The sequence below is a fragment of the Apium graveolens genome, chromosome 4 (genome assembly GCF_009905375.1).
Source record: "Apium graveolens cultivar Ventura chromosome 4, ASM990537v1, whole genome shotgun sequence".
NCBI lineage: Eukaryota > Viridiplantae > Streptophyta > Magnoliopsida > Apiales > Apiaceae > Apium > Apium graveolens.
In genome coordinates, this window is record NC_133650.1 from 295,025,555 (window position 1) to 295,045,293 (window position 19,739).

At 34.8% G+C, this 19,739-nt stretch overlaps 2 protein-coding genes across 4 annotated transcripts; both read right to left on the reverse strand.

The window, feature by feature from the left end:
- Nucleotides 1-1,087: 1,087 nt before the first annotated feature.
- On the reverse strand, nucleotides 1,088-4,478 carry LOC141721246 (G-type lectin S-receptor-like serine/threonine-protein kinase At4g27290). 2 transcript variants are annotated; one of them, XM_074524070.1, is made up of 7 exons: nucleotides 3,129-4,478; nucleotides 2,876-2,989; nucleotides 2,629-2,786; nucleotides 2,219-2,426; nucleotides 1,834-2,071; nucleotides 1,606-1,756; nucleotides 1,088-1,519 (listed from the first exon to the last, which is right to left on the reverse strand). In XM_074524070.1, the coding sequence occupies exons 1-7, from the start codon at nucleotides 4,435-4,437 to the stop codon at nucleotides 1,223-1,225; spliced, it is 2,475 nt and encodes an 824-aa protein (XP_074380171.1). In that variant the 5' UTR covers nucleotides 4,438-4,478; the 3' UTR covers nucleotides 1,088-1,222. The 2 variants fall into 2 exon arrangements, with proteins under 2 accessions (XP_074380171.1, XP_074380170.1); XM_074524069.1 differs by having other exon boundaries at nucleotides 2,629-2,798.
- A 2,634-nt stretch (nucleotides 4,479-7,112) lies between these two features.
- Nucleotides 7,113-10,744, reverse strand: LOC141721248 (G-type lectin S-receptor-like serine/threonine-protein kinase At4g27290). 2 transcript variants are annotated; one of them, XM_074524075.1, is made up of 7 exons: nucleotides 9,396-10,744; nucleotides 9,188-9,238; nucleotides 8,942-9,099; nucleotides 8,140-8,350; nucleotides 7,780-8,017; nucleotides 7,554-7,704; nucleotides 7,113-7,468 (listed from the first exon to the last, which is right to left on the reverse strand). In XM_074524075.1, exons 1-7 carry the CDS (start codon nucleotides 10,687-10,689, stop codon nucleotides 7,172-7,174), a joined length of 2,400 nt encoding a protein of 799 aa, XP_074380176.1. In that variant the 5' UTR covers nucleotides 10,690-10,744; the 3' UTR covers nucleotides 7,113-7,171. The 2 variants fall into 2 exon arrangements, with proteins under 2 accessions (XP_074380176.1, XP_074380175.1); XM_074524074.1 differs by having other exon boundaries at nucleotides 9,188-9,313; nucleotides 9,396-10,743.
- Between the last annotated feature and the right edge of the window lie 8,995 nt (nucleotides 10,745-19,739).

The following is a 19,739-nucleotide window of genomic DNA, read 5'->3' on the forward strand; positions in this document are numbered from 1 at the left end:
TTCGGAAGCTGAATATAGGGCAATGGCCTCTGCAACTTCTGAGGTCAATTGGATCATTCGTTTACTTGAAGAAATGGGGTTTACCAATCTTAAACCGGTTACTTTGCACAGTGACAATCAATATGCACTTTATATTGTAAAGAACCCGATTTTTTATGATCGAACAAAATACGTAGAAATTGATTGTCATTTTACACGGGACAAGGTTTTGGAAGACTTATTACAATTGTTTTATCTACATACGCAACATCAATTTACTGATATCCTAACAAAAGTCCTCCCTTCTCCACATTTTCTAGAATTATTATCCAAGTTGGCTGTGTCTTTGCTTCCATCTTCATCACCACCCAAACTTGAGGGGGGATATTGAGATTAATCTCGGAAAAAACACAGCTCAACAACTTGACATCTCAGCTTAGCAGTGTTTACTTTATATTTGTATAAAGAGTTAATTGCAGTTTGCAATACTTATTTTTCATTTAAATTCAAAACTGTATACCTACTTTGTAAAATATAGTTTGCAACCCTAACTTTCAAAATCAAATACAACATGCATCCCCTTCATAATTTTCAGTTATAAAATTGGAATTGAGGTGTTTAATATTATTTTTATAATTTAAAACATTATAATATTAATGTCATTTATTTTATATTTTACTTAATATAATATTAATGTCAATTATTTTATATTTTACCCAATATAATATTAATGTCAATTATTTTATATTTTACTCAATATAATTTTTAAATAGTTAAAATATAGATATATTTAGAAATTTTATGATTATATCTATAAACATATATTTTGCTTGATAAATATATTTTAAGTATTTTAGCATTATGATTAATTTAGAGTATTACTAATAGAATACAACTCAATTCTAATTTATTACTTAAAATTGTGAAGGGGATGCATGTTGTATTTGATTTTGAAAGTTAGGGGTTGCAAATTGTATTTTACGTATAATGTTTTGAATTTAGATGAAAGATAGGGATTGTAAACTGGAATTAACTCTTGTATAAATATATAAACAGTTAGTTAGAAAATAACAACACAATAGACACATTTCGTGTGACACACACACAATGATATAATAGCTTAGCATGTAAGTATTGAGAGTTTATTAATGGAGTTCTTGTTCATGATCTTTATCTTCTACATTACTTAATCTACAATTTATATTAGTTACATTACTCGTCAAATAACAGATATATATTTTGTTCATCTCGGAACCATAGTTGTGGTGGTCAAGTAATTGGATGAATATGATGACGAATTTCCTTGGCATAGCTTTCTCTCGATGAAGAATCCAGGTTGTTTAGGCTGAGGCAGGGGAATTTCACTAGTTAGCATTAGTACCACGGTTGCCATGGTTGGCCTATCAGCTGGATATTGTTGCACGCATAACAACCCTATTTGGATGGCTCGAAACACTTCAAATTCATATTCCTGGCTGGACTGTGCAATGACTTCATCTACTAGCTCAAAAAGATTGCCATCCATATATATTTTCCATGCCTAAACAATTTGGTGACACATGTATAATTAGTTAATCATAGATAGACATTTTAAAAAATGTGTTATTCGAAGGCCTGGGAACTTACATGTCCGAGAAGGTTTAGATTGTGATCCAGATGAGTAAAATTTTTATTTCTCTTGCCGCTTACTATCTCTAACAACAGCACTCCAAAGCTATAGACATCAGATTTCATCGAGAATATGCCATCCGTCACATATTCAGGAGACATGTATCCACTGCATAAACATTTCATATAAATCATCAGATCTTAAAAATGGAAGAATCATTTTGTACCAATTGTTGATATTCTTACTATGTTCCAACTACTCTAGTTGTGTTGGCTCCAGTATCAGTCTCTCCGCAGATCCTTGCCGTGCCAAAGTCTGAAATTTTTGGGTTCATTTCACAATCGAGTAGAACATTGCTGGCTTTGAGATCCCTATGAATGATCCGCAGTCTAGAATCCTGATGAAGATAGAGAAGACCCCTTGCAATGCCGTCTATGATGTTACATCGCATAGGCCAGTCAAGCGTGTTGCTTTGGCTTTCATCTGTTCAAATGGTTAGTAGAGTTAATCCACTTCTAAAAACAGGTGATGTACATGCTAATAGTAGTGTAAAAGAACAAGGTGATGAAAATACAGTGGTAGAGTATCTGATTTGAAAGAAAAGACTATTTTTACAGAGGATAAATATACCAAAGATGAACGAGTCTAAGCTTTTATTGGGCATATATTCGTACACCAACATTCTTTCTCCTTCCTGTACAGAGCAGCCAATAAGCTTTACAAGGTTTCGGTGCTTGAGTTGAGCAATGCATGAAACTTCATTTTTAAACTCTTTCAGCCCTTGACTTGAATCCTCTGAGAGCCTCTTTACCGCTATTTCTTTTCCCTCAAGCATACCCTAAGAAGTATCAATGTGAAAGTGTCATTACTCATATTCAGCCATGGACATATATTCTGTCTTGAATCACTCTAATACTAGACCGTAAATCTTGAATGACTAACCAAACATGTTTGGTGGTTATGCTTTAAGGGGAGGAATGTAAAAACAGTGATTCTATTTGTCTGTTGATATCTATACATAAAACTTGTCTAAACGATACCTTATAGACGGGCCCAAATCCACCTTCTCCAAGCTTGGAGTTTGTACAGAAGCCATTGGTTGCATTAGCTAAGGTTGCAAAGTCAAATAATGGCAACTTTAAATCCCCATCAACATTGCCATTTTCCGCATCATTTTCTAAATTTATCCTTGTTATCTCTGCAATTTCCACTTTTAAACACATACAGTAAAACACTAAACACGAAGTTGTAAATAAAAACCGAGAATTTGGTGGATTTTTAGATTACCTTTTTTGGGCCGTTTCTTCTTCCAAATTACCCAGAGGCATACGCCAATCATCATTGTAGCAGTCAACAGAATAGGAATAATTATGTACTTTACTTTGATTTTTTCTTTCTTAGCTTCATATTTATCCAGAAAATAATGTCAATTCACTTGTTTGAAAATAAGTAGTAATAAATAAACCAGAATTACTAAGAAGACCATATGTGCAACCGGTAGTACTAAATTCTGTATTTAGTAAAGAAAAATTAAGCTTACCTAAAACAGAAGCAGCAAATTCAGAAGAAGCTTTTCTTACATAGAGATCTTGACCATTTTTGTTGAGTTCTTTAATATCAATAAGCTCATTAAACCATAACAAGCATCCGCTTCCGCTACCTCGAATATCTGTATTTGCATAAGCTGTACACGAGCAATTCTTCAAGCACACCCTCTTACACTCATCAAGACTCATATTCTTATCGAACCAAGAACCCTGAGTATCTGGTATTTTCAATCCCGGATGCAATACAAATCCATCTCCATCGCTGCAATTCAATTGTACTTTTCTTACACATCCACTTGACCAATCTGCAACATCCCATTCCATTTTATTTTTTGGTTCAAATCCATCCAAGCACTGGCACATGGGAGAATTTTCAGGGTTACAGCTCCCATAAGCCCCACACGACGCGTACCTATCACAATAATCTCCCTGAGGGTCAGGATAAAGTTGCCAAATTTGAGATTTTTCAATCCAGGTCCATAGTTGATAGTAACCTAGTGTGCTCAACAATATCACCGAATAAATTGAATCATTATGAAGTTTGTAATGTAAGTACACCTCCTTATCATTAAAAACAAAACCAAACGTATAAAGTGAGTTTTGTTTCAGCTCAGGTGTGCCAGAAAACCTAACACCATTCCAGGGGCCAGCTCGAAATTGTATTACAGAGCCTTTTGTCACGATTAGCTGTGGAAATCCTTTACGATCAATATGCAATTCATAAGAACCAGGGGATGGATCATCCGCGCTTTTCCAAGAGCTGAAATACCTTTCTAGCCCAGTTTCCAGATTCCACCCGAATTTGCAACCCGGTAAATTAGCACTTCCAGGAAAATCAAAGCTTTGCCACAAGTAATTTTCAGGGCCACTGTCTGTTTCATCTCTGACAACAAGATTTCCAGAATCCAGCAGCTGCAACACAGGTTTTTCCACGGATGTCGAGGAGTTTGATGACCAAACTACATGGTCAGAAGCATTGAGAATAACAAGATTCCCGTTGCTACTAAGTTGCAAGAGACCAGAAGTAGTACCAAGAGGAGTTTCTCTATTGGCAACCCACACGATTGTCTTTTTTGGTACCTTCTTGTACCATATACCAACGTATAAATTTTTGGACCTTCCAGGACTAAAAAAACCGAGCTCAAAATGACCACCAGCTGAAACAATAGAACTTCCATTTTTAATGTTTTGGCTTGCTCTTAAAATGTCTACTGCTGCTACTGCAGAGTATTTTGAGACAGAAAATGTATGCATGCACAGTAACAAAGTCAGCACAGCTGTTGTATAACTGGAGCCTTCCATTAACTTTGTTATACTATTACTGAGTGTTCTGAAGAGTTACTTATTAATGATGAACTTTTATTCCTTTTATAGATAGTTATTATTGAGGAAGATCACAAGTGGTTACAAGAATTATGGAGGAGGAACAAAGGTTTTAAAACATTAGCATTGATTACAAATAATTTATTAATTTCCTTGCTTTTATATTAAATTTTGTTATTAATAAGTTAAACATTTTTTTTTAGAATTTAACTGAAACCTGTAACATTTTAAATTTTGCAATTTTGAAATGTTAAAGAATGCTTTTTTTATGGTCAATAGAACTATTTATTAACTGGTATCCCAAAGTAGGAGAAATTATTTGAGAGGTTATCAAATTATACACTTTTATTGTACTAGTTGTAAGAGTGATATATATATATAGATATATATTATAAATTTTAGAGTAATTGATAAATCAAAATTATATCAAGAATTCACAATATTCTCATATTTATTATGAATAAGGAAACAACTTGTGTATTAACTCAAAATCAAATTATACACTTTTATTGTACTTGTTGTAAGAGTAATATATATATAGATATATATTATACAGTTTTTTCGAACATTTTATAATTTCAGAGTAATTGATAAATCAAAATTATATCAACAATTCACAATATTCTCATATTTATTATAAATAAGGAAACAACTTGTGTATTTACTCAAAAAAGACTTTAAAATATATAACACCTTTTTAAGTCTAATGTTGGTTAACAAATCATATTAAACTATATTAATTACATATTGATTAGATTACATTTGAGGAGTACTTGGTACATATTATATTTTTTTTGCTAAAATATAGTAATAACCTAATCAATTTTATCACAACCATTTACAGGAGTATTTACATCTTCATACAGACTCGTAAACATCTTCATAGTGGCTCCTATGAGTGGCAATAACACATTATTGACACATCTCTCCATCCGTATCATATATTCATATCAATGAATTTAATTTCTTATGTCAAAAATCAACGTGCAAATAATGAAAAAATGATGTTTTCATCCTTTTACTTTAAATTGAAGCGTAAATATATGGCATGTGGTAACATTTAGTGAGAATAACTAGTAGCACGAATACAAGCTAATGATAACAGTAACAAGATTTACAAATTAGTGTAGTCCCTAAATGCCTTGCCGAAACCTATTGTTCTTAACAAGGAACTCAACACAATTTATTTTAGATACTAATAGAAAAATAACTCATCTGTTGATCCTCTTAAAGTTAAATTTTAATATTCTAAGCTAAATCCCAGTGGAGGATAAGATTGGGTCAGGACTCCAGAGTCAAGTAGAAACATATCTTTCAACTGCAAGCAAAATCATAATTTTCAAGATTTTGTTTGCGAAAAAATTAATGAGGTGCTCCATCTCAATAATGTTTATGCATGTGTCGTAGACTAGTTCTAAAATGTACTGCTATATGAAGGTAGTTCGCATATTTATGGATGAACCTGAATTGACACGTCTCATTAATGTTACACAGCGGCCTCATATTGACAAATTCTACAAGTACATCTTGTTCTCAAAATATACTAGTAGTAATTGTCCATGTCTCATTATTGTTTTCCCTGTTAAGAAAACCAGGCTGTTGTGTGCATAGTCAATTCTCCTTTTTATCCCAGCTTCTGAACAATGGACATGTTTTGTCTGGCCCATCTTTTGGAGTCTGATGCATACACAATACACCAAAATGTTTTTTAGTTTTGGCCCATCTTACAGAGAATTTTGCAGACACATATTAGACCAAACTGAATTGAACATAACTGTTTTGGCTTTAAGTTGAGGTCAGGATTGTATGTTCAATGCTTATGGATTAGTTTGAGTAACCTGCTCCTTATTTATGTAATCTCCAGGCCCAAAAAGTTTTTATAAGTCAGTTTAGTTTATGATGTTTATAGATTTACTACATTCCTATGCAGCGTTGATGAATAAAATTAAGTGTGACAACTTACAAGTTTGAGATGAGTCTAGTCCCCTGATGAGTCTAGTTCCCCAAGTCTGAAATCTCCCAAAAGGCTTCTAGGCTAAAGTGTGATGATGAAGTAGCGAGCCCCTGTCAAGTAGCTAGCCCCTGTGTAGTGGTGCTTCACATATCCGGGGTGGCCTAATGAGTCTGATGGAATTGTGGATTAATGTGTTGAATAATGTTAAATTGATTTAGGTTCTTCTTTTAGACTTCTACCACCTTAAGGTACCTTAAAATTTTAGATAATTTCACTTAATATGATATGCTCGCGGATTTGAGTCCACCTGACCATGTGTTGAGTTTAATTTCACATAATGCTACTTACTGCTATTTCTATTCCGGTGTGAAGGATTAGCTAAAATCAGCATAACAAAATCTATACTATAGTTTCTATTGAACTGGAGCAATGCATATCTGCTTTAGTGAAATGTTTAGTTACACTTACTAGAATACTTGTAGAATCACTTGAAACTGGAATATTATGAAAATCAGTTGAAACAAAGATACTTGAGAATCAACAAATTTAGCAACTATTACCACATCGATATACATACTACTATTAGTTTACGACAACCTCTATCCATAATTATCTATCCTTGACTTCCTTCTAAATTTTGCTTAATTCTTGACTTGATAAACCTGATTCTCCACATTTTGTTTTTTTGCACTAGTACTGAAATGCTGAAGTAGTAATATTATTTAAAGGTCTTAAAAAAATTAAACAATAAGTAAATGTTCATCTGGGAACCATAGTGGTGACAGTCAAATAATTGAACGAAAACGATGAAGGGTCTCCTTCCCGCAGTTTCCTCTCGATGAAAAATCCTGGCCTTTTAGGTTGAGGCAGCGGAATCTTACTGCTTAGCATTAGTACCACTGTTGCCGTGGTTGGCCTATCTGCTGGATAATTTTGCACACATAATAACCCTATGTGGATAGCTCGAAACACTTCTACTTGATGCTCATGGCTTGACTTCCAAATTACCTCATCTACTAGCTCCAACACATTGCCATCTCTATGCACTATCCACGCCTAAACAAATAACGACACAAGTATAATTTAGTTAAATCTAAAATCAAAACAATTCTCTCTTTTAGTTGATGGGCTAGGCACCTACATGTCCAAGAAGGTTAAGACTGTGATCCGGATGACTAAAATTTTTGTTTCTCTTCCCACTCACTATCTCCAACAGCATTACCCCAAAGCTATATACATCAGATTTCACCGAGAATATGCCATCAATTGCATACTCAGGGGACATGTAACCACTGCAACAACAAATCATAATGTATCAGAATTTGGCTGAGGTAAGGACTACTTTGAAAAATTGTATAGATTCTTACTACGTTCCAACTACTCTTGTTGTTTCGGAACCAATTTCAGTCTCTCCGCAAATTCTTGCCATGCCAAAATCGGATATTTTTGGGTTCATCTCAAGATCGAGTAGAACATTGCTGGCTTTAAGATCCCTATGTATGATCCGAAGTCTAGAATCTTGATGAAGATAGAGAAGTCCCCTAGCAATGCCATTTATGATGCAATATCGCATAGGCCAGTCAAGCTTGTTTCTTTGGTTTTCATCTATTCAATGTTTATCAAAGTAATCAACAATTCGGAAACACAAGATGAAGAACATGCTAGTAGTCGTAGAATATCTGATTTGAAAAATTAGAAGGCAACATCATTACAGAGGACGGATGTACCAAAGATGAATGAGTCTAAGCTTTTGTTGGGCATGTACTCGTACACCAACATTCTCTCTCCTTCCTGCACAGAGCAGCCAAGAAGTTTCACAAGGCTTCGGTGTTGAAGTTGAGCAATGCACGAAACTTCATTTTTGAACTCTTCAAACCCTTGCCTCGAATTCTTTGGGAGCCTCTTTACAGCTATTTCTTTTCCTTCGTCGAGCATACCCTAAGAAGTATCAACAAGGCAATGTCACATTCTGCAATGGAATCAGTGAATTACTGAGGCATATTTTCTATTGTGATCACTGTATTAAAGAAACGATTATGCTTCAAATGTGTTGTTAGTGAATATTGAGTTTACTTATTTCCAGAGTTTGCTTTAATTCTCCACTACATAATAAGATACAGTCCAGCAAGCAACTGAGAAACCTTACCAGGTGGGAGCATAATCCAGCTCCCATGATAATTAACTGAGCACAAGCAGAGATGTGCACGAACAATATAACATTGATGGTAATGTGCATCAACATATTATGTATGTGACAAGAACTGTTACATAAAGTTATAAGCTATGAGATGTGTGCATCATAGATAATACAACAACAAATTAAATCACGAGGACAAATCAAAGATGTCGTAGAAATTTTATAGCAATGCAACTTTCATAGACCTGAAGACAGCCATGTAAAGCTCAAAATACAAAAGTTTGTGAACAGCCTCGAAGCAATGAAACTTGGACTTGCCCTGTAAACTTCTAAAATAGCGATAAAACTTTAGACCTAGATCAAATGCAGCGACATCATACTTCGTTACTTACCTTATAGACAGGCCCGAAGCCACCTTCTCCAAGCTTGGAGTTTGTCGAAAAACCATTGGTTGCATTAGCCAAGGTCGAGATATCAAAAATTGGCAACTCAACATCTTTGTCACCGTTCCCAATGCCCCCATTTTCATCGAAATAATGTCTTGTTATTCCTGCAATTTTCACCGGCAAAGGCATACAGTTAGAACTAAGCACAAGATTTCAAAAGAAAACCTTAAATTTGTTATACTAGTATATTACCTTCTCTACGTTTCCTGTTCTTCCTTAGCCACAAGCATGCGCCAAGCATTACTACCACAGTAAACAGAATAGTGATGATTATGATCCTTACTTTAGACCTCCCTTTTTTAGCTTCATGTTGATTCACTAATTACCAGGAGAAAAAGGAAAATCAAATATGTAATCAGTAGTACTCAATTGTTAGCAGAAGAAGATATATGAAGTTCACCTAATTCAGATGCAGCCATTCTTATGTTAAGATCTTGACCATTTTCTTTCTGCACTCTAATATCAACAAGCTTATTAAACCATAGCAAGCATCCACTTCCAATGCCTCTAATATCCGTATTTGCATAAGCTGTACACGAGCAATTCTTTAAGCACAACCTCTTACACTCGTCAAGACTCATATTCCTATCAAACCAAGAACTCTGAGTGTCTGGTAGTATCAACCCTGACTGTTTCACGAATCCCTCACCATCCGCACAACTCAATCCTACTTTCCTCGCACAACCATTAGACCAATCTGCAACATTCCAGTCTTTCTGAATTTTTGGTATAAATCCATCTAAGCACTCACACGCTGGAGATCGATTAATGTTACAACTACCATAGGCTCCACATAGCGCATAACGATCACAATCATCTATTGGGCCAGTAAGATATAGCTTCCAACTTTGAGATTCTTCAATCCATATCCATCTTTGAACATAAGCAAGTGGACTCAATACTATCCTCGTAGAAACTGAATCATCCAGAAGTTGGTAAAAATAATACAACTCCTTATTATTTGAGACAAAATAAAACTTATAAATGGGGTTGGATTTGAAGTTAGGTGTGCCAGAAAACCGAACACCATTCCAAGGCCCAGCTCGAGAATGTATAGCAGAACCTCTCCTCGTCAATAGTTGGGGATATCCGTTCCGATCAATGCGATTTGTATATTCACCTAAAGATGGATCATCTTCACTTTTCCAAGAACTGAGATACCTCTCAAGCCCGGTTTCCAAATTCCAACCGAGTTTACATCCTGGCAAAAAAGTATTTCCAGGTTTATCAAAACTTTGCCACAAGTACTTTTCAGTGTCTGTGTCAGCGCCATCTCTAATAACAAGATTTCCAGAATCCAACAGCTGCAACACAGGATCATTCAGAGATGTTGAGGAGTTTGATGACCAAACTACATCATCAGAAGCATTGAGAATGACAAGACTTCCGCTGCTGTTAAGTTTTAAGAGACCAGATGTAGTATTAAGAGGAGTTTCTCTGTTGGCAATCCACACGATTGTCTTTTTAGATATCTTCTTGTACCATATGCCCACATATCGATTTGTGGAAGTACCGATACTAGTAAAACCGAGCTCAAAGTGCTCACCAGATGAAACAATAGTGCTTCCATCTCTAATGGTTTCGTTGGCTCTTATTATATCTTCCACTGCTACAGAATTTAGTGAAAGAAAGAACGCGAAGATGCAGAGTAAAAATGTAATAAGAGCAGTTATAGTAGGACTGGTGCAATCCATCAACCCCGTTAAATCAGTTTGAGGAAGATGAAATTTCGTTACAAATAATCCATTACTTGTCAATTTGAAAATGCGCCCCACGCATACTTTTTTTTCGTACCACTCATTTTAATGTTACCATAAGTTATATAATTTATTTATTTTTAAAAATTATGTATAAAAGTTTAAATATTATATTTTTATTAAAAAGAAATTTAAAATTATTTAGAGAACCCTGCTTTACAAGAGTCTTAAAATATATATCAATCCCTCGTTTCCAATATAAAAATTCCAATATGACCGAAAAAATACAAAAAAAAATGTCCTAAGTTCGGTTAACACCCTCGTTCATCCAAACGAAATATCCTTTTAATCTCTCGCAAGTTTTATGAGGAAGATTAATGATTTGAATTCTCATGTTACCCATCCCTTCAAGTTTTCTTGTACCTATGATTGGGGCCGGGTGCACTGTACGGGTTGAATCAAGCTAAGGTTGAGAAAAACTGAACCGAAATCAAAACTTCGAATCAAATTGTGCTAATTCGGTTCGGTTCGGTCCTGATTTTTCAGAAATTTGGTCTATTCAGTCCGGACCGACGGACCGAATAGTCCGAAATAAAATTCGATTCGTTTCTTGTAAAAAATATTTCGGTCCGGATCTTATACATATTTTACATATATCTTAAAAATTATAATCATAATTTTTAATCTGTAATTGTATTTATACACTCTTAAAACTCTACATATCACCTTACTTTAATTATATTTTAGATTTTATAATTTTTGGTTTAAAATTTTAATACAATTTTATTTTATTTTTAAAATTCAGTCTGTTCGGTTCAAAACCGAACCAAACCAAATTATTTCGGTTCGGTTCGGTTCGGTCCATAATATAATTTCGGTCCGGTTCGGTCCAAGAAAAAGTAATAATTCGGTTTTTCGGTTCGGTCCGGTTTTGGACCGAATGCTCAGCCCTAAAGCTAAGTCCCATACTATCATACTTCTTCGGTATCAAAATATAAATTACTTTAATTTTTACGCGTACTTTAAGGTGCATAAAAATCATAATTTCACATACTTTTTCTAATTTTTTTTTTGAATTAAAACTTAATATGTAAACTTTTATTCAGAAAAAAAAAATTTAAAAATAAATTTTGAAACTATTCTTTTTATTCACCTTAAAATACGTGTAAAAAATAAAAAAATAAACTTGTATTTTAGAACGGAGAGAGTATCGAAATTTGAATTCAACAAAAATATAAAAACATAAAAATAACAGTAACTCAGATTATATTCGTGAGCCGAATAATTTCAAGTTCGACTTTCGCTCCGTAAAGTATTTAAATAGCCCGAGTTCTATTTCTATGACTCATTTTTTGTCCGGTCAGGTTTAAAAATTGACAAGATCAACTCGAATGGTTCAAGAACATGTTTTACTCACTTACACATGTATGTGTGTTGATTTAAAATCATATCTACGAATTTAAAACTCGACTAAAATTTCAAAAAATAATATTATATGTGAGTGTCTCACTTTATCATATATGATGTTTTAACTTTTCTATAGTAATAAAAGTACACGATTAGAGTGATTAAGAATCCACTTCTGAATTTTACGATGCTGATTCAGTCACCATTTCCCAATTCAAACTTGGTGGCTACACTCATTTTTAATGTATCACATACTTTCCGGTTTGAATTTTACTTCTTGCGATTGAGCACCATTGTGGTCACAATTGCGAGACGTGGCTCGACAGATTAAGTTGATGATACACCACTCCGGAGACTAAAAAAGCAGCATTAAAGGGGTGTATTCATTTCAGATTTTAAAGGATTATTAATAATCTATGAATTTTAAAAGATTTATGTTGATTTCAATTCTTCGTAGATTTTGATGGAGTTGATCCAAAATCTTGTAGAGTCTTACAGATTTTGTGGAGTTTTTTAGAAATCCATCAAAATCTCATGTATTTTGAAGAGATTTCAAGATATTAAAAATGTACTAGCAAATCCATCAAAATCCACAATTTTTTTAAATAAAAGAAAATCCATGGACTTTTGAATACCATCAGATTTTGATGGATTTTTTAAAATCCAAATTGAATACCACCAAATTTTGATTGACTTTTTAAAATCTAAATTGAATACAGTCACATTTTAAAAGACTTTTTCCAATCTTTGTTGAATACCTTCAGATTTTAAAGGATTATTTAAAATTCAAATTGAATACCCCATGATTTCTAAAATCCATAAAAATCCTTCAAAATCTCAATTGAATACACCCCCTAAGACTATTATTATTACAATCATATTATAAATTTCAAAAATTGGAATTAATCAGTTGAGATATCGATAAGTGATTTATTTATGATTTTTGAAAAATCAAATAATTTATCAAATCTTTCAAATATTTTTGACCGGTTTCTATAATCATGACCAGTTATCATGATAGTTATTAGGTTAAATTGCAAACCGCATCCCCCTACTTATTTCCATTTTCACTTCACCGTAGCTACTTTTGATAATTGCACTTCACACCCGAAACATATTTTGGCGCTACAAATCACCACCTTCCGTTACTGCTCTGTCAAATAAGACCGTTAGGCTCAATTTTGTTGAGGGCGTAATTGTCTTTTAAATTTATGATATTTTACAACGGTCATCTTCTTCGTTCTCATGGTCCTTCCATCTATATAAACATGGTAATATGGTGTATTGGGGGGCTAAAAAGAAATTAATAAAAAACATGTTAGGTCACACACACTGTAGAGGGGGTGAATACAGTGTAAAGTACAATCAAATCGAACTTTAATATCTCAAGTAACAGAAAACAAACTTTATTGAAACAATAAACTCTGTTACAGTATGGAACTGTTACCTCTCAGTGATGAACAAATATCACGAGAGCTGCTAGGGTTACAATGAATAATCTTATCGAATATGATAACACTTATAGTGTAAACCCTATGTCTGTGTTTATATACTACACAGTTACAAGATAATCGCTAATTGATATGGAACTTAATTCTGCTTTCTAAAATATATCAATCAGATATCTTTTCTTCCAAGTATTCTATTCTTCATAGAATTCCTTCTTCATGCATATCTCTTCTTATGTTTATCTCGATCTTCTTTCCTTTAAACAGCTATTGTCCTTATCTGAACATCCTTCAACACTTAAGTTCTGATATCCATCTTCTGATGATTATCTCCTGATAATATAAGTACTGTTATCCTTATGTTCTGACTTCCAGTAAGTACTGATTTATCCTGTTTAAGTAAGATCTGAAAACTAAACATAAATCATATTAGCCATGACATTATCAAATATATCTAACAATCTCCCCCAACTTGTAAATTAGCATAATATACAAGTTTAACAGATATTTGATGATGTCAAAAACATTAAGTACAAATGCATGAGAATTAGACTAGATAACTACAACTTACAGTCCTTAAAGCTTTACCAATATTTAACTTCTGATAACAGCTTCAGTCTGTACAAATATCAGAATTAAATCTGTTGTAGATCTTGACTTGGCTTCATCTTCTGATCTCTCTGATGTCAGGAGTTGTTCTGAGATAGTTCTTCAACAAACATCTCTCAGCATATCTAAGTTCATCAATCATCCTCCTTTTAGCATCTTTAAGCTCTGCATTATCTTCACCAATTTGAAAGATTGCAACCCTTGAGATCATTAATCTTTGCTTTTCTTATATCCTGATCCAGTCTGATTAAATAAGCTTTATCAGACTGAAGATTGAATTCCACAGCCCTGTAACCCAGAAAGGTAGTTATAATCTTAGCAGTATTGGGCTTCATTTCAACTATATCATCCTTGTGATCTCTGTACTTTGGAACATATGTGCTGTCAGACTTAACATAATAAAGCCTTTTCTGTCTCTGAATCTGATCCTTCAAATAGTTTGCAGCACTTCCTGTCAATCTGTCATCCACTTGAAGTAAGAATAGTACATGCTCCAATTCTTCAAAATACTTCAATGGAATGACATTTTTCCTTATATGATAAACCCTACCATCTGTCATGAAGTACAACAAGATGTGTTCTTTCAAGTAGGTATGGTAAACCATTTGTACAGATTCCAGTTGATTCAATCTCTCAGGAGTTGCTCCAATACCTGGTTCACTCAAGGAAGTTGGATCATTGGTGGTGTTATGTATTTTTCTTTCATCAGCACTTCCCAATCCAGTTTTATCTCTTGCTTCCTTTCCAGTAACTACTCTTGCTTCAAAACCACTTGCAGCAGTCTTCAAAGGTTGAGTCTGTTTTGCTTTAGTAAATCCTGGTAGGAGTGTCTTTGGTCTAACTTCTGATATCAAGTTAACTTGAGCTATGTCAGAGGTTACTTGCTTCTTTGCAATATCAAAACTTACTGTCTCTTGACTCTGAACAACTTGAGCCATGTCAGAGGTTGTTTTAAGAACTTTTCTTGAAGTCAGAGCAAGATCATCCTTTTCATCAGTGATTTCTTCATTCTCAGGAGGCACATAAACCTTGATAGGTTCACCAACTTTTCTTTACCCTTGGATCTATCTGCGGTTGTGATTTAGCCAATGTTGCTTCAGTATTTGTCCTTTCTTTTATCAAAATGCCTTTGATTTTTGGAAGTGTCTTTTTACCAGAAGCTTCAGATTTAGATATGACTTTTTCTGATTTAAGTCTGGCTTCTTCTTCCATTAAACTCTCCAAGTCCATTCCTGGGTTTTCCTGAAGAAATAACTGTCTTGACATTTCTTCATCAAGATCTAAAAGTTCATCAGAACTTATCCTTTTACCAGTAGCAGAACTAATTCTTTTCCCAGTATCAGAACTTGTCATGTGACTTGTGATTTCAGCTTTTCTTGATGAGAATTCTCTACCTTGACTATGACCTCTACCCATTCTAGAGTTTCCTTGATCATCCTTTTCATCATCCTTCCCTTTCAATGTCTTGCCAGTCTTGCATTTGGACTTAATTACTTTCTCCCCTTTTTGGCATCAGCAGGTAGTAGAAGAGAGACAAGCAATTCCACTGAGGCTTGGATTTCAGTAAGTTGAGATTGCTGAGAAGCTCGATTTGTCAGAATATCATCATTCTGAGCTTGTTGTTTCTCTTGAGTCTTCTCAATATAAGCAATCCTGTCAAAGGTAGGTTGGAAGAACTTTTTCTTGTCAATTTTATGAATTTGGTCCTGTTTGATGAATTCTTCCTGAATCTTGTGTAGCTCTGCATGAGTAGTTGAATGGAGACCTTGTAGATGTTTAGTACTCAATGCAGTGACTCTAAGCTGGGTTTTGAAATCATCAGAATTTAACATTTCATCAGCTTTTGTCAAGTGCTCAGCAAGATGCTTTGCATTTGGAACACAGGAAACTGAGTTCCATTCCTTAGTCCACTCCTGTCCTGCAGGAGTTTCACTCCAAGGCACTGGTGCTTCTCTGGTAACAAACTTCTTAACAAGTTCAGATTTAAGAATAATTTGTTGAGGAGCATGTCCTGAAGGACCTGCTTCATCAGCATCTGTATTTGGAGCAGCATCACCAGTATCTCCAGCATTTGCAGCTTCAGAACTTACAGAATCAGTATCTTTTGATAAAACAACAGTGTGAGTAGCAATGGAGGCTTCAACATCCTCTAATTGCTGATCTGGTTCTAAGTTCTGATCAACAGCCATATCCTGATGCTCACTTATATTCTGATCATCAGCATCTAGATGCAGAGAAGGTGTAGAAGAGAAGTCTGGATTTTGAGCAGCATCAGTAACAAGTGTTGTTGATGGATTAGTTGCTGTTGGAGCTTCTAAAAGAATTACTTCAGGCACAACCAAGGTCTGGATATCAATATCAGCACTTGTGCCTGTATTAACAGGAGATACAGACTTTTGAACAGGAGACACAGATGGTGTGTTGGCCTTTTCAGGAACAGCTTCCTGAGATGGAGTTGATGGAGAAGTAGTGACTTTAGCAGATTCCTTTTCTTGTGAGATCAGAGATTCCTGATCTCCTTCCTTAGCTGCTGCTTCTTCATCATCTGAAACTGGCATTTTTGCCCTCTGTTTCTTGTATCTCTTTGTAGATATGGATTCCTTGGGAGTTTCAGGAACAGTCATTCTTCTAAGCCTCTTGAGAAGCCTAGATCCCCCAATTTCAGAATCCTTCTGAGAAGTCACTGTTTCAGCTTCTTTGATAACAGGTTCTGATGTAGAAACCTGTTCCTCACTGTCAGACTCATCTCTCAAAGCAATCCTCCTTCTCTTTTGAGGTGTGTGAGGAACAGTCTTTGTCCTCTTAGGCTTGGAAGATGAAGACTTCACAGTAGGTGCTGAGGATGAGGGTTGAACTGTCTGTGAAGTGGAGAGATAGGATTTGATATATTGCCTGAGGGTTGGTGGAGTAGTATGAGTGGTATGTCCTGATGGTTGTTGTGGAGTTTGGGATGTGGTTGTTGGTTGGTCATCAGGATAAACAGATTTATAGGAATCAGGATCAGCATTTACTAAGATCTGTTTTACAGACTGAGGAATCTGTAAAGGTCTAATCACTTGTTTCTTAGTGTCAGCATTTACCAGGTCATTAAAGTAACGTTTTGCAACTTTGAAAGGTGGAGTTAAGGTACTGATTAGTCGAGGTTCATCAGTACAAAAAGTATATATAAGTTGACAGAATCTAGCAAAGTAAACAACATTCCTATCCTCTGTCATCCTATCCCCAATAAAACCTATTATAGCAATTGCAAAATCAAAATGAGTTTAGTTTATAATGGCATACCCGATGTGCTGACTCATTATGGGGATGGCATTAAAATTCGAACACTTGTTCCCAAAAGCTTTAGTGATGCAGTCGAAGAAGAAGCTCCATTCCCTTTTGATATGAGCCCGTTTCAACTGCCCAAGCTTTGCGAAACTCTGTTCATACCCCAAACTGGCCATTAACTCCTGAAGAGCTGATTCCTCTGGAATTGAAAAAGTACATCCTTCTTGGAGATGTAGAGCCTTGCGTATTGTACCAGGAGTGACTGCATATGAAGAATCACCCACTTCGAAAACAATACTAGGAGTACCATTTGGACCACCATTATCAAAGTTTCCAGTCCTCTAAAGTGTCAGAACTTGTTGGCTTGAGAATACTGAAGGTTGGGTCAATGCATACCCGATTTCACTGTGTGCAAGAAGATCTTGCACAAAATGCAATTCAGACGGAGCTTCAGCATTATCAAGAATTGCAGCATAGTTGTTTGGAACAAATTTAGCTCCATCAATGATTAAATCCTTAGGTTCCATGAAATTAATCGAGATTTATAAGTGCCTGTTAGGTGTTTGATAGAATGTCTATATGAAAAACCAACGTTAGAAGAAGAAAGAGAGTAAAAGCAAATAGAGAGAAAAAGTATGAAAGGAAATAAAAGATTAAAAAATCCTCTCTCTGTCTTACTTATACTTTTGAAAAAAATGTAACCGTTGGACACCTGTCAGACATGCAGTAAAAACGAATAGTTAATGGGCACGAGAAAACAGTAATCATTACTTACCCACTTGCAGTTTTTCAAGGAAAAACCGTTCCACTTACCAAGTTATTCCATTAATCAAGGTGAAACAGTTTTAATTCAAGATTGAAACTGTTCCCACTTATTTAATTATTTTTCACTGCAACATCAATATTCTAAAAAAAATCGAGTGAAAATGACCATAATAAATCGGACGAGCAAGTACTGATAAAATAAAATCAGAACTTAAGTTAAAACAGAATTTATATGGTCATCAGAATATGAATATGTATCAGGATTTATCAATGCATTACAAAATATCTTAGAGACAAGATCTTGAAACAAAACCAAATTTCATTAATTTATCAAGAGAATACATTCATGAAATTTAAATTACATCAGAACTTGTACAAGATTTCCCTAAGCTGCTAAACCGAACGTCAACAGCCTTTGTCCTAGCTCAAGAAGCAGGGCAAGGCTGATGATGAAGAAAAACAGGAAGAAGAAAATATATCATTTCTTCTTCCTACTCTCGACAAACAGAATAGCGAGTCGAATGATTCGCTCTTGCTGGCGGAGAGCTTCCAGCCTTTCCTCCTCCAATCGCTCCAGATGACGATGGTAGTCCATGTAGAAGAACAGGAGGTGGGTGAGTACCTCCAGGGGAACGGAGTCCCATATCTCATCAGGAATGACAGTAACGTGCCATTCCTGCTGCCAATTGGCACAGCTCAGATCCATGTTGAATGTTTCGTAGTTCAAAAACATATTGTAATTGACCATGGTGTTTTTGATATAAAGATTATGAAGGTGAGTCTGTGATAAAAGATTTGATGGGAAGGCTGATGTGAAGTGGTTTCTTATATAGGCAAGTGAATGCCAGAAGACGCAAAGAAATTTAATGCTGACATATAGAATTAATTCTACCTCGTCTCCCCAGACTTGGAAAAAGAAAAACATTCATTGGAAAGAGAAAACATGGTTTAATGCGCACAAGAAGCAAGTAAAAATTGACTGTTCATGTACGAGTACCACTATCCCTAACTACATTGACTATTAATCTTCCACTTCAACATTATTCTGGTTTAAACTGAGACTGTTGTCAAATTTTATCCACAAATAAGTCAAGTAAAGAATCAGACTGTAATATCAGAACTTAACAGTCATCAGAACATAATTTCTTAACTCGAAAAAGGAATGCCTATTTAGTAAGTCCTCACACAAATTCTGATTTATATTCTGCAGAACTTAATCATCAGAACACGCAATCAGAACTTGTCCTCAGAATTTGTGCAATGTGACACAATGACTGTTCATCTAAAACAACATAGATCCCCACAGTGATTTTCATCATTCATATGGAGTGGTTAGTGTGTGCATTAAGCTAAATATCAGACAAAGAGTAAAGTCTGATTCACTTCAGTACATCTTAGAAATAAGGCATAACTAAAACTTTACTAAAAACCAGTCATTATTCTGAAACCTACTATTGAAAGAATTCATGCTTGAGTCCACCTCAACTATTTTGTGCTAATTTTGTGCATCTTTTTGAATTCTATTTTACAGTGGCTTCTCAGTGTAAGTGA